The 14,027-nt window shown below is 40.9% G+C and overlaps 1 protein-coding gene across 1 annotated transcript; it reads left to right on the top strand.

Annotated features, from left to right (window-relative positions):
- The first annotated feature begins 347 nt into the window (after positions 1-347).
- lins1 (lines homolog 1) lies at positions 348-9,458 on the top strand. The gene is made up of 6 exons (XM_003453873.5): positions 348-751; positions 827-916; positions 3,007-3,139; positions 3,454-4,044; positions 8,124-8,307; positions 8,590-9,458. The coding sequence occupies exons 1-6, from the start codon at positions 365-367 to the stop codon at positions 9,332-9,334; spliced, it is 2,130 nt and encodes a 709-aa protein (XP_003453921.3). The 5' UTR covers positions 348-364; the 3' UTR covers positions 9,335-9,458.
- Positions 9,459-14,027: the final 4,569 nt, after the last annotated feature.

Genomic DNA, 14,027 nt, shown 5'->3' with positions numbered 1-14,027 from the left:
TATACTGATCAATCAATTTGCAGATTAATGATCATAAAACTAACCTCACGGCCCATTGTTATTCAGTGGAGCTAGTTTCCATCATTATTCTGCAGTCAGCTGAGATTAGTGGTTTGGATGAAGAAACCTTTCTCCTACAGAAAACGTCCAGTTTGACGGAATGAACTTTCTGAAAATAGACACATTATATAAATCCATGGTCATTAAAGTAATTAAAGTGCTATTATTATATTCACTATTATATATTTCCCACAATGTAAAAACAACAACAACAATATAAGGTTCTATTTTCATTTATTAGACTTTTTTATTTTATTTTGGTAATGCTTCACGTATTTTGTAGGGCTGCTTCCGTGTATATCACATGGGAGATCCACGCGGAAGTAGCAGCGCAATGGAGGGTAATATGAGTTGTAAAGACGAAGACCTGTCCATAATGACAGGGCTTTTTAACTGTTTGACAGAAGCGTACAGATGCTTTCTTGCGGGATCGTACCCCCCCCAAAATGCTGCCGATGTAGCGAGCGTAATATATTCGGGATTATGTGGACCTGTCCACGGTAAAGACAGAGAAGGTTCCCCCTCAGAGTACTGCGGTGAAAAGAATGCGGAGCTGACCTGCATGTGCATGTCTTTCCTCGAGAGGGTTTCTTCTAATCTGACGTCTCAGGGGCTGCATCCAGACGTTAAGTTTTATTATGCGGAGGTCCTAAAAGTATTGCTTGAAGACATGGATCTCATCACGCACCTTGTAAGTGCTACCACTGGTCATGGGAGTAAAGACGTAAAGTTATCTTAATAATTGATTTAATTACCTTTTCCATAGGTAAACCGGTTCCAAGCCGAGGACCACATTATCTCACATCTGGCTGCAAAGACAGCATCAAAGTGTGTTTTTTACCTTATCTGCAAATCTGTAAGTAGTCATTCTTTGGAGATTCGTTTTCAGCAACGTTTTTTTTTCCGTCTCTGAGTTGACTGAAACGCTTTAGCCTACTGTAAATCACATACTATTAAAAAATATGTAACACTGTTCATTGTGTATAATGTTAAGAATGGTGAAAAAAGCAAAGTTTTAAAGTAATGTAAAAGGAGACACCAGAAGGGTCTAGATGTTTCTGCTGAACAAAACAAGAGACTGTTTTTCAAAAGCAACGATGGAGAGTGCACGTTATTCACCAATTTACGAATGAAGCTCAATTTCTAAACTCAGTGAATCCAGAGAAATGTATTGTGTGGTTCAAAGGACAGCCTTAAACTGACCAACCTGGGATGCCCTACTGAAGGGCATTGAAGTTTGGGGTGCTGAACTGTGGTGGCGACAGAGGGTAAGCTCTAAGATATAAAAGTGTCTTGTCACAATAAAACTACCAGACCTTGCTGCTTACATGAGGCAAGAGTAAATAACCAAAACTGAAATTAAGTTGTTTGCACAGCTGAGCAAATTATAGGGGCTTAGAATATTTTAACACAGATGCAATAATAATTAAACCCCACGGGGCACACATGTCAGGCACAAACACAGGTGAGCAAATTCATTATGAAGTCACTACAAGTCCCAAGTACGAGGTTTCTTAAAAAACAGCAGTCAAGATATACAACAAACCTTTCTGGCACAGTTAAACAGAACCTATCCAAATTCAAATAATATTTTACTCGGGCAGAAAATGCTAAATTTAAAAAGACAATTGAGTACTGTTTTGCTGCAAAGACACATCCTATGTGAAAGTGCCTTGAGGTATCATAGTGACTAAGATGAACAGGGACATGGCTCAATATGTGAGCGGGGCCAGAAAGGAATTGGCAGAAACACCAGAAGGGCAAAACTTCAGCAACTGGTAGCTGGAACATTCACTCAAGACTAAGACCAGACTGGCCAACCTGTGCACCACCTGGACTTACTACGAGAAAGCCTATGACTCTAAACCTCACACATGGAACCTGGAATTCATAGAGCTACACAAAATGAGCAGAACCCTAATAGTAAAAAAAGAGAGGAAGTGCAGTCCTCTAAGGTCTATCAGAAGGCAACACACTGAAAATAGCCAATTGGGAACCATGAAAAGGCTACTAGGAAAGCTACAACAACCCAGCAAGTAAGGCAAGTCCTGAGAAGTAGCTGAATGGGAAGAACAAGATCAAGGCAATCGCCACCTACTCCCAAAGGAGGAGATCAAATCCACTGACATCAAGACAACGAAGCTTCTTACTTATGCATGTAGGGTTTCACCCCAAATCTAGCCCTCTGAGACTGTACGCTGAGCGGAGGGAAGGAGACCAAGTGCTAGTGAGTGTCAGAAGCACTATCCAGGATGAAACAACAAAGAGCCACATGATCAATTGTGGTCATCAGGAAGATGTATAGTACCATATCACCCCAATGGAGCACTTTGCTCTCAGATTGCAGATTTACTTGTGGTTACTGGGATATTTTAAAGTAGTATGCAAGGCAGAACTTTCAGGTATCAGGCACCTTTTCTGTGGACCCAGCTCCCAGCTTGGATTTGGGAGACAGAGACCCTTTCTACTTTTAAGATTAGGCTTAAGACTTTCCTTTTTCTGAAAGCTTATAGCTACGGCTGAATCGCGTGACCTTGAATCCACACAGTAGCACTAAACAGTAGACTTAGGCTGCTGGGGTTCTCTCAAGATGCACTGAACGTTTCTCCTTCTCTTACCCTTTTTTACTCACCATCTCCGGCTCTCTTCCACAGCATGTCTTTTATCTAGTCCCCCGCCCAGACTGGTCATGGCAGATGGCTGCCGTGACCTGGTTCTGACGGGTTGGACAACAGTGGAAAGGAACTCCCTTTTAAAAAGAAGGTTGAAAGGGAGTTTTTCCTCCCCACTGTTGCCAAGTCCTTACTCATAGGAGGTTATCTGTTAGGGTTTCTCTATAAAATTTTAGTGTCTTTACCTTTCAATATTGAGCGCCTTGAAGTGACTGTTGTTGTGATTTGACAGTTTAAAACTGAATTTAAGCGCTTGTATGCTTAAATTTCTTAGGGAGTTATCAGTCCTGTCTGGCAGAGGAAATGTGAACAAGCATTTCAGAACCCATGGCCTGGTGCTGAATTAGATGCCTGTTTGTGGTCACTGACTGAAGTCTCCAAAAAACTTCTTAAAGGAGCTCATCGAGGTAAACGGTGTTAGTAATTTTAATTTTCAAAGAGTCCAAAATCCACGATATCTAGGCTATAATGGTAACAAAAATACAGAAAATGAGCAAATTATCAAATTGTAGAAACTGCAGCCAGAACATTTTAAGATTTTGAACATTTCAATGAATTTACTTAAAGATGAGTTTGTTATTGAAATTGTAAATAAAATCATTTGTTCTTTAGCTAGGGTAACTCATTGGGGTAAGATATGGGCAGAAAAGAGCAACCTATGATGCTTACAGGATGATGGTTGATTTTGTCTAGTCTCACATTTTTTTTCTTCTTCCATTAGAGCTTATGACACTTCTGGCAGGTTTTGACCTCAGTCTAAGTGTTCTATGTTCAAAACTGCTCCCTGAAGAGAAGAAACACATGTCACAGCATTTAGTGGATTTTACCAGAAGCACACACTGGGGAACATCATTATGTCTACTGCTAGACCTGCTTGAGGTGCTGACTTCTTCTAGTTTGGTATGTGGAGCTGGTGTCCATTTGAAGAGTCAGAGAATAACCCACCTTCACTCGTTGGCCCTCCTAAACATCTGCTCCTCCTCAGAGTATTATGTTAAAAAGCGAGTGCTGCTTCTTCTAAAGAGAGCAATCCTTCAGAAGGCTGGAGAGGACTGGATTTCAGGGGATGTGGCGTCATGGATGACATGTGGAAACTGGAGCTCTGATATGAGCATTCTTGCTCGAACTGTGTTAAAAGCAGCTTCTGACAATTGGTTACTGAGTATTCAAATGCAGTCTGGCGCTTTCTTTGGAGGAACCAGGCACATTCTGGGAGATCAAATTCAGAACTGGGATTGCGTGATGCTGAGAGCTGTCAGCCTGATTATTCTCAAGTCCATAGAGCTTTGCATCCAAACAGCTGCAGGATCAGGTGAGAATAAAAAAACAAAAAAAAACAAAACATCACCAGTAGATATACACTTGAGATTGTGTGCAGCATGTTTGATGATCTATAATTTTTGCATAAGTACAATTAAAGGTGTTGCTGAACTTTAAACCAATTAAATTAAAAACAAATCATTTGAAGCTCTTCTTTTTGATAACCGTGATAGTACTGGGTTAGCAAACGACATAACTTCATAGGATTTTTTTTTCTCACCCAGAAATCTCAGCAGCACATTCAGTGGTAAAACAATTAAAAACAAACAAACAAAAAAAACGCTGAATGTTTCCCCTCAGTGTCTGTTCTCTCCCCCTGACCATTCAAATCAAAGACAAAAGTCTGGATGAGCAGATGTATGGGCAGAAATCTGTGCCATCAGAAACTGAATTTGAATAAGTTAAATTTGAATCTGAATTGCTCAGATTGAATCTGAATTGTAACTTGAATAAATGCTTTTGAAAACTGAATTTGAATTAGTCTAATTTGAAATTGAATTTATGGTTTAAAAATGATCATCACTAAATTGAAATTGAATTTTATTTTTGAAAATGAATTCATTTGCTTTGAAACTGCATTTTATCCTTTAAAAATTCAGCTCTCGAATAATTTCAGTTTCACTCTCACCATTCAGTTTCAGTTCTACAATTCAATTTCAGTTCCAAAATTCAGTTTTTTGGAACTTACATCCGGTTCCGGTTCAAGAGTAAACGAGCGCAGATTAATAGAACTACGTTTTACTAGCGGACCGAAAGTGTTACTGACGGGAATCTACAGTGTCTTGAGCTGAATTAAGACTTCAGAAGTCATTCGTCATGTCGAATGACCAGCGGATAAACTCTCAGGTTGGTAATAAATGTATTACATGTATAAGAACAAGCGTCATGTTAACAATTGATAGCCGTACAGTAACTTTTATGCTTATTGTAGCTGTTAGCTAAAAACGCTAATTTAGCCTAGTTTGCCCTGGATTCAGCTTTGACAAACAAATATGATCGACTGTTTCTAGTAGAATTCCAAAGTTGTCATCTTGTACCCTGTCAGAGCCCTGTATGCTTGCAGAGACCCCTACAGTAGGGAAACATGCAAAACAGTGTCCAAACCTTTGTATTTTAGCTTTATTTATGTCTTACACAGCATCCCAACTCTTTAGCTAACTTAATAACTTTAGCTAAAGTGAATAGTTAGTCTAATTCATTAGTGCAGCATTACTGGATCACCTCCGTTTGAAGTGATATAATATGATATACAACTATCACTGAAACAGCAAACTTTGTAAATAAACAACACTAATCATTCTCTAAACGTTTGGCCACAGCTGTAGATTACACTATCAGTGCTTTTTCACTCTTGACAATAATTACATTTCTAAATTCTCTTTGTGCATTTACAGGTAAACAATATCTAATATTTTATCTAAATGACTGCTTTGTCTTTGAAAAGGTGAAGAGCCTGAGGCCGGTGACAGTCCAGTTCTACTCCAAGTACATCCTTACGGTGGCTCACAGGACAAGGCTACATTCCTGTCCTGCCAGAAGAGAAGAGAAACTTCAGCGTCTTCATGCAGTTCAACCACACCTGTCATATTCCGTATGACAGGGGTCTCAAACTCCAGTCCTCGAGGGCCGGTGTCATGCAACTTTTCCATGTGTCCCTGGTGCAACACACCTGAATACAATTAGTAGGTCATTAGCAAGAGTATAGAACTTGACTGCATGCTGAGGTGGCAGCCCCTAACCCTACCTACTCAAGTAAATTTAAGTAAATATATGTATTTGGAAACATATACTTCTAAAATACTTTTATTGCACCATGTTCATTCACTCATGAGCTGCTGTAACGTGAATCAAATGGCTGAATTGCCAACTCAGCATGCATTCAAGTTCTATACTCTTGCTAATGACCTACTAGGTGTGTTGCAACAGGGACACATGGAAAAGTTGCAGGACAGCGGCCCTCGAGGACTGGAGTTTGAGACCCCTGCCGTATGGTGTTCATGCAGTTTTCTACCCCACAGTTACAGCATGTCTGACTGCCTGTTCAGCATATGCAAAAATATATGAGTTTAAGCATGTGATGACAAAGGCCTTCCATTATGGTGTTTGTCATCACATGTCACAGACATCTGGATGATCATTTGGAATAAACAAAAAACTAAAAACTTGTTACTTCATCTTTTATCTTATTATTATTGTTCTTATTTTACATTTTTCATTGTTAGGCATTAGGTTTATTTATAGTAGTCCTTTCCAACTTCTTTCCCTCTTCCATGTTACTGTGTCAGCATCTATTTGGGGTTGGGAGTGGAACAGAAAGTAAGGAAATCCAAAGTGCCATTAAAACCAGGAGAGGTTCTTATATTTCAGAAGAAGGGATTAATTCAAAAGAAATGACCTCAATGCCATATTTTATTTAGGAACCCTAGAGAGCACTTTGCAAAATAACACATTCTTATAATTTCACCCTCAGATGAGCCAAGCTACGACTGTCAGGGAAGGTGATGTAGGTACAGAGCATGTGAGAGTGGTTAAGTTGATGTCTCTTGTCTAGATGAAGGCACAAGAGGGATCAATGGCAAGGCGTAGAGATTCAGTATCTTCAGTCTTCAGTGGACACTCCATTTCTGGCACAAAACACCTGTAAAAGATGGTCGATTTAGGAGGTGACCCGACAACTTCAGCCTGTCAAACATAGCAATGGAGCAGTATGTTAAAAAAAACAACTAATTAAGCATGCACTCAGTACCCTAAGAATTATTATGATAGTTAAACACAGTGATAGTCACATATCATATCACTTCAAACGGAGGTGATCCAGTAATGCTGCACTAATGAATTAGACTAACTATTCGCTTTAGCTAAAGTTATTAAGTTAGCTAAAGAGTTGGGATGCTGTGTAAGACATAAATAAAGCTAAAATACAAAGGTTTGGACACTGTTTTGCATGTTTCCCTACTGTAGTTAATTCAGCTCAAGACGCTGTAGATTCCCGTCAGTAACACTTTCGGTCCGCTAGTAAAACGTAGTTCTATTAATCTGCGCTCGTTTACTCTTGAACCGGAACCGGATGTAAGTTCCAAAAAACTGAATTTTGGAACTGAAATTGAATTGTAGAACTGAAACTGAATGGTGAGAGTGAAACTGAAATTATTCGAGAGCTGAATTTTTAAAGGATAAAATGCAGTTTCAAAGCAAATGAATTCATTTTCAATATATAAAATTCAATTTCAATTTAGTGATGATCATTTTCAAATCATAAATTCAATTTCAAATTAGACTAATTCAAATTCAGTTTCCAAAAGCATTTATTCAAGTTACAATTCAGATTCAATCTGAGCAATTCAAATTCAGATTTAACTTATTCAAATTCAGTTTCTGATGGCACAGATTTCTGCCCATACGGATGGATGACAAATGCTTTGAAAATGATATTTATTTTTAAAAGCATTTGATATTTCAAATGTTGTCTAGCCAATGATTGTAAATCTAAAGTTATTAAGAAATGATCAGTCAAAAGAGTTTTCAGGAAAAACTGTTAAATGTTCAGTTTCTATGCTATATGTCAGAACAAGATCTAGAGAGTGATTAAAGTGGTGAGTGGGTTCTTTTACATTTTGAGAGAAGCCATTTAATAACAGATTAAATGCAGAGTTGAAGCTGCATCTACATGGATGTTTAAGTCATCCACAATAATTATTTTATCTGAACTGAGTGTGATAAATTAGAGAGAAGCTCTAAGTGCCAGGTGGACAATAGATATCAATAAATAAAACGTTTTTTGTCCTGTCTCTCTGCCATCACCCCCACCTGGTTATGCGGCAGATGGCTGCTTCTCCCTGAGCCCGTTTCTGACGGAGGTTTCGTCCTTTTAAAAGAATTCACTGTGGCCAAATGTTTACTCAAAGGAAGTTGTTTGATTGCTGCAGTTTTCTTTGTATTATTGTAGGGTCTTTACCTTTAATTGCTTTCTCTAAACAGGCCAGGTTTTACCCAGAAAGTTTACCAATTATCTTTAAAGCCTTTATATCCTTTCTGCTTTGACTTAGGCGTATGATTATCTTCTTAACACAGAAGTGAAGAGTGCAACAGAGGTTTATGCATACCTGCAGAGTCTGTGGGGCTTCCTGAGACGGTACAGTTTCAAACAGAGAGAGGTCACTCATCTCTGCTGCTGGATCAGCATGCTGTTTGGAGACCAGGATGATGACATGATGGAGGCAGCCAAAGCTCTGCTCTACATATTTCTTCATTACAGGTAAAACAGATACCAGATTTAGGTGTCTTTATCCATCAACATGACATTAAAAAAAAAAAACTATCATGGTAAAGAGGTGCCTGGCTGATGTTATTTTACCATCTTTAAAGATACCTAAAAGATAACTTTTACACATGTAAAAGTATTCAGATTTAAAATATATGTGTGTGTTTCTGTCTCTGTTTACTGATACGTCACTGTCTTTCACTTTACCATACAAATTCAAATAAGCTTTTACTGTTTACATGCTATGTTCTAATCAGATTTTTCTCTCATCTTTAGACTGGTTTCTGGGGTGGATGAACTTGCAGTGTTGGAGACGGCCTGTGCATCTGGCTTCAACCCTCACTGTCACTTTGTGCTTCTGCTTCAGAGCATGTCCTTTGACTATAGCATCCTCCTTGACTTTCTGATCTCAGCTGAAACCTGCTTTCTGGAGTACTTTGTGCAGTACTTGAAATGCCTCCGAGATGATTGGCAGGGCTTCGCTGCAGCATGTGAAGGTATTACTGTGTCAGACTGTCGTCTTTCACAACAGAAGAAGTGTGGAGCCGATACGTCAACATTGAAATGTAAAGGAGAGCCAGATCAAGTAGAATCTGGCTCCTGTGTCCAGCCCTCAGATGTTATTCCACCAGTTGCAAGGTTTGGTATGGCTTCAGAGCTTCGCCTTGTAGAGTATGATACTTCTGATGAGTCTGATCCTGAGAATACAGTGGAATCTGTCTGTGCCTTGAATGGGAAACAATATAAGTCAACAGCTTTACTGAGTACAAGACTGGAAGGGTTATTACAGCCAGTGTTGCAGAGTGAAAAAGCATCACGCGCAAACATGGCATCTCTGTCATGGCAGCTTACTGGTGAAATATCAGTCAGAGCAGTCCACTGTTTGTCACGGCTTAGAGAGGTGGTAATGAGGCTGCACACAAAGAAGCTCTTCCCATATAACCCTTCTTCACTCTTAAAGCTCGTAGCACAAGTAGAGAGCTGTTACCAGAAATCACACCTGTCACAATGCAATAAATAATAAGGATCACTAATTTCAATAATTTTGTTTGCTGATGTGGTGCATACTGCATATGTTAATGAATTTTCTATACTTTGTTTTTATGAAAAGTAAATAAAACCCCTTGCCACAGGATGACCTAAAATTGGGTGATTTTTTTTCTTTTTTTGGGTGATTATAAAGGAACTGTATATAACAAATCTCAACCCTCAAAGGAAAATGAAGCCAAGGAGTTTCATTTTAATTTCTATTCACTTCCAGTTCCTGCTATTTCACATATAAAAAATATTATTGGCAATATTATTTGAGGAAATATTTATCCCTTTATCTGTATTTACATTTTGTGTTTCACTACTAGTCATAATTTTATGTGAAGGAATTGTTTTATATTTCTAAATACAAATGCGGTGGAAGGAATACTTCGAGGACCTCCTTAATCCCACTGACACGTCTTCCGAGGAGGAAGCAGAGTCTGGGGATGAGGGGAATGACCCGCCAATTTCCGGGGGCGAGGTCACTGAGGCAGTTAAACAACTCCTTGGTGGCAGAGCCCCTGGTGTTGATGAGGTCCGCCCCGAGTTCCTGAAGGCTCTGGACGTTGTAGGGCTGTCCTGGTTGACACGCCTCTACAATGTTGCGTGGAGATCAGGGGCAGTACCCCTGGATTGGCAGACCGGGGTGGTGGTCCCCATCTTTAAGAAGGGAGACCGGAGGGTGTGTTCCAACTACAGGGGGATCACACTCCTCAGCCTCCCTGGGAAAGTCTATGCCAGGGTGCTGGAAAGGAGAGTTCGTCCGCTAGTCGAACCTCGGATACAGGAGGAACAATGCGGTTTTCGTCCTGGTCGCGGAACACTGGACCAGCTCTTTATCCTCTCAAGGATACTTGAGGGTGCATGGGAGTTTGCCCAACCAGTCTACATGTGTTTTGTGGACTTGGAGAAGGCATTCGACCGTGTCCCTCGGGGTGTCCTGTGGGAGGTGTTGCGGGAGTATGGGGTGTCTGGCCCATTGCTACGGGCCATTCGATCCCTATACAACCGTTGCAAGAGTTTGGTTCGCATTGCCAGCAATAAGTCGGACTCGTTCCCGGTGGGTGATGGGCTCCGCCAGGGCTGCCCTTTGTCACCGGTTCTGTTCATAATTTTTATGGACAGGATTTCTAGGCGCAGCCAAGTGACGGAGGGCTTTCGCTTCGGTGGCCTCAGAATCTCATCTCTGCTTTTTGCGGATGATGTGGTTCTGTTGGCTTCATCAGGTGAAGGCCTTCAGCTCGCACTGGAACGGTTCGCAGCCGAGTGTGAAGCAGCGGGAATGAGGATCAGCACCTCCAAATCTGAGGCCATGGTTCTCAGCCGGAAAAGGGTGGAGTGCCCACTCCGGGTCGGGGATGAGTTCCTGCCCCAAGTGGAGGAGTTCAAGTATCTCGGGGTCTTGTTCGCGAGTGATGGGAGAAGGGAGCCGGAGATCGACAGACGGATTGGTGCTGCGGCTGCAGTGATGCGGACGCTGCACCGGTCCGTCGTGGTGAAGAGGGAGCTGAGTGTAAAAGCGAAGCTCTCAATTTACCGGTCGATCTACGTCCCTACCCTCACCTATGGCCACGAGCTGTGGGTAGTGACCGAAAGAACGAGATCGCGGATACAAGCGGCAGAAATGAGCTTCCTCCGAAGGGTGGCTGGCCTCTCCCTTAGAGATAGGGTGAGAAGTTCGGCCATCCGGGAGGGGCTCAGAGTAGAGCCGCTGCTCCTCCACATCGAAAGGAGCCAGTTGAGGTGGTTCGGGCATCTGACAAGGATGCCTCCTGGGCGCCTCCTGAGTGAGGTGTTCCGGGCATGTCCCACCGGGAGGAGGCCCCGGGGCAGACCCAGGACACGCTGGAGAGATTATATCTCTCGGCTGGCCTGGGAACGCCTTGGTGTTCCCCCGGATAAGCTGGAGGAGGTGGCTGGGGAGAGGGAGGTCTGGGCTTCTCTGCTTAGGCTGCTGCCCCCGCGACCCGGCCTCGGATAAAGCGGATGAAGATGGATGGATGGATGGAAATGCTATTTCATTGACAGTGTTAAATTTAGTGCTCCATCTTTAAAAAAAATATTACCATATCTTACCATTACCATTATCATTTCATTAAGTAAAAAAATTGTGTCAAATTCAAGTCCTGAATTTATCCTCCCTATATGTTCCATATGTTTGTCTGTCTATTTGTCTGTTAGAAGTCTGGTGTGCACAGATTTTGAGATATCATGTTCAAATTTTGTACAGTGGTAGATACCAATAACAGCTTGAGTTTTAATTTTGTCAAAATCAGGTCAAGGTCAAACCTAATGTGAAAATTAGTAAAAACAACTCCTAATTTTTGTATCGATCATGTTACAATTTTACAGCAATATTCTAGGCCTTGGGGGCCATGAGTACATAGGTTGACTAAGTATTCAACCTTGACCTTCTGGTTTAGTGCTTTTAAGTACTCTGAGGCTTGTTTCTGAAGCTGTACCATAGGGTGGCAGCAGAGGACTTTTAAGTACATCCTCAGAAGGCAATTTTAGTGTCACACTGGGGTGGATGTACCTCAGGAAGTTTTGGTGTTTTGGTCCCTAGCTGATCCAGTTTGTTTGAAAGATACCAAAGTTGCTCACAGATGCATCCATCAGGGTGTAAATGTTGGATACAGAATGATCTGACTTATGAATTATCCCAGCTTTTATAAAGTGCTTTGAGTGCACAGATAGAATAGAAAAGTGCTTTATAGTCCATTTACCATTCACTCCCAGAGTTGCTGTCTATTTTTTTTAATTGTAGAGCAGTTTTGCTCTCCGATTATGGCTATCAAAGAGAACCTATTTTAAATGCATCTTTAACTCTTAGATGATTCTGGGCACATTTTGTGCCATTCCAATTTTTAATTTTCGTGCTATTTTGGCTGTGCTGAACGAATAAAACCTCATATTTGCTAGATATAATTTTTTGTTTTCATTTTAGAATTGTCTCATTTCCTTAAATAAGCTTAAAATGGCTAAGCTATACAAAAGCCGCCACAATTTATTTTCCAGCCAAAACATGTCCCATTTAAATAACTGAAAATACAATTTTTGATCCCACATCAACTAACGCATATCTTTATGCTAAGATTTCATTTTTGACAACTTGCCTTTGTTTTGTTTTTATATTTGTCCAACCAAATGGGTGTCTTGCTAATGAAACAATGAACGTGTGCTGCTAATGATGTTAGATAATTTTGTGTGTGCAAGTCTTTTTTCTTAGAAGGCCACACTGTTTGTTATAAACTAATTCAATAATAATAACTAATAGGTGACCTTTCAGAGCTTCAAAGATATCTCAGCAGCAAGAACCAAAGCTCAGGTAATTTACGCAACTGCACTGCAGCCATGGTTAGAAGTATTAGCAGTAGTGCAGGAGCACTCTGCAAGAAGATAGCAAGACTTTACAGCATAAAGGAGCCTCTGGAAAAGATCATGCGCAAGTGTGAAGGTGACACCTCATACTCCTCTGGGCTGACATGGAGGAGGCCTTAGATGTAGAAACAGACCAGCTGGAGTCCAACTCTGACTCATCTGAAGGTGAGAGTGAAAAAGGAGATGGTTGAAGCAGTCACAGGATGGACTCCTCCATCCCCATATTTTGGTCTTCAACAAAGACTGCAATGCTCTACTATCTCCCAGTAGCCAAAGGTTTGACGCCAGGACCTACACCATGCCACCAGCTATGCACTGCATATTGCAGCAAATTGTGGCCATGATAAAACCTTGAATGGGAAAACACTCAGACGGTGTTTACAGGTCAAAACTCTTCTTCTTTAAAGGGTAAAATCCAAAAACTATAATTAATATTTGATATTTATATTTCAGGCTGAAGTAGTTTTAAAAGACCATTGGTCATTGGTTTTCAAGATGGCAGCTTAAAGTGAGGTTGTACTAGGGAGTGCTAGTACACCTGTTTGCTGAGTCTACACCCATAACTTTATAACTGCAATTTATTACAAGTTACTACAGTGACATTTATTATCTGTAAGCCTAGGATGAGCATTAACAGCTAATTTTTTTGGACAGTCTGACAACATGCCGTGAAGGAAAGTTGTAATACCCAACACTGTGGAGGGCCCCAACTTGCAGAGCGGAGAGGCAAATGAGGGAACTAGCATGGGAACTGATGCAGAGTTGAATATTGGAACACGTCCATTAGTTTGCGAGGTGATTCAGGAAGTAACTGTGAACCTCTGTGAAGTCATTGAAGATAAACTCAAGCCGGGTCTCCCTGCTTTATACAAGCACAAGGGAAACAACTGGAGGACCATGAGACGCCCAGATCTTGGCTATGGCGGATGTCACGACGGTGACCCTGGGCAAGCTCCAATCATTGAAGCAACAAGCAACAATCATATGACCCCAAATGAGCAAGCACTTTGGCGACAGTGGGGAGGAAAAACTCCCTTTTAACAGGAAAAAAGACAGGAAGAAACCTCCAGCAGAACCAGGCTCAGGGAGGGGCGGTTGGGGTGGCTATGTAAACATACTTTTAAGAGTTAAAATAAAAAGGAATTCTAACATTTTTTGTACGTATATTTTGAAGTGGAGTCATATAAAGTAGAAAAACCTGAATATATAATATTTTTACAGCAGTTTTTAGAAAGGTGGCATTTTGTATCCTTAGGGTAAAAAGAGACTCAGTTTTTTTAAGAGTCATCTGAAGGTTAAAA

Source organism: Oreochromis niloticus, linkage group LG1 (genome assembly GCF_001858045.2).
Source record: "Oreochromis niloticus isolate F11D_XX linkage group LG1, O_niloticus_UMD_NMBU, whole genome shotgun sequence".
NCBI lineage: Eukaryota > Metazoa > Chordata > Actinopteri > Cichliformes > Cichlidae > Oreochromis > Oreochromis niloticus.
This window is presented reverse-complemented; position numbering and strand designations above follow the sequence as displayed.

Coding starts and splice junctions, on each gene's coding strand:
- lins1 (XM_003453873.5), top strand. CDS start 365: ATGGGAGATCCACGCGGAAGTAGCAGCGCAATGGAGGGTAATATGAGT. Junction 752..826: donor TGGATCTCATCACGCACCTT/GTAAGTGCTACC, acceptor CCTTTTCCATAG/GTAAACCGGTTCCAAGCCGA. Junction 8,308..8,589: donor TACATATTTCTTCATTACAG/GTAAAACAGATA, acceptor TCTCATCTTTAG/ACTGGTTTCTGGGGTGGATG.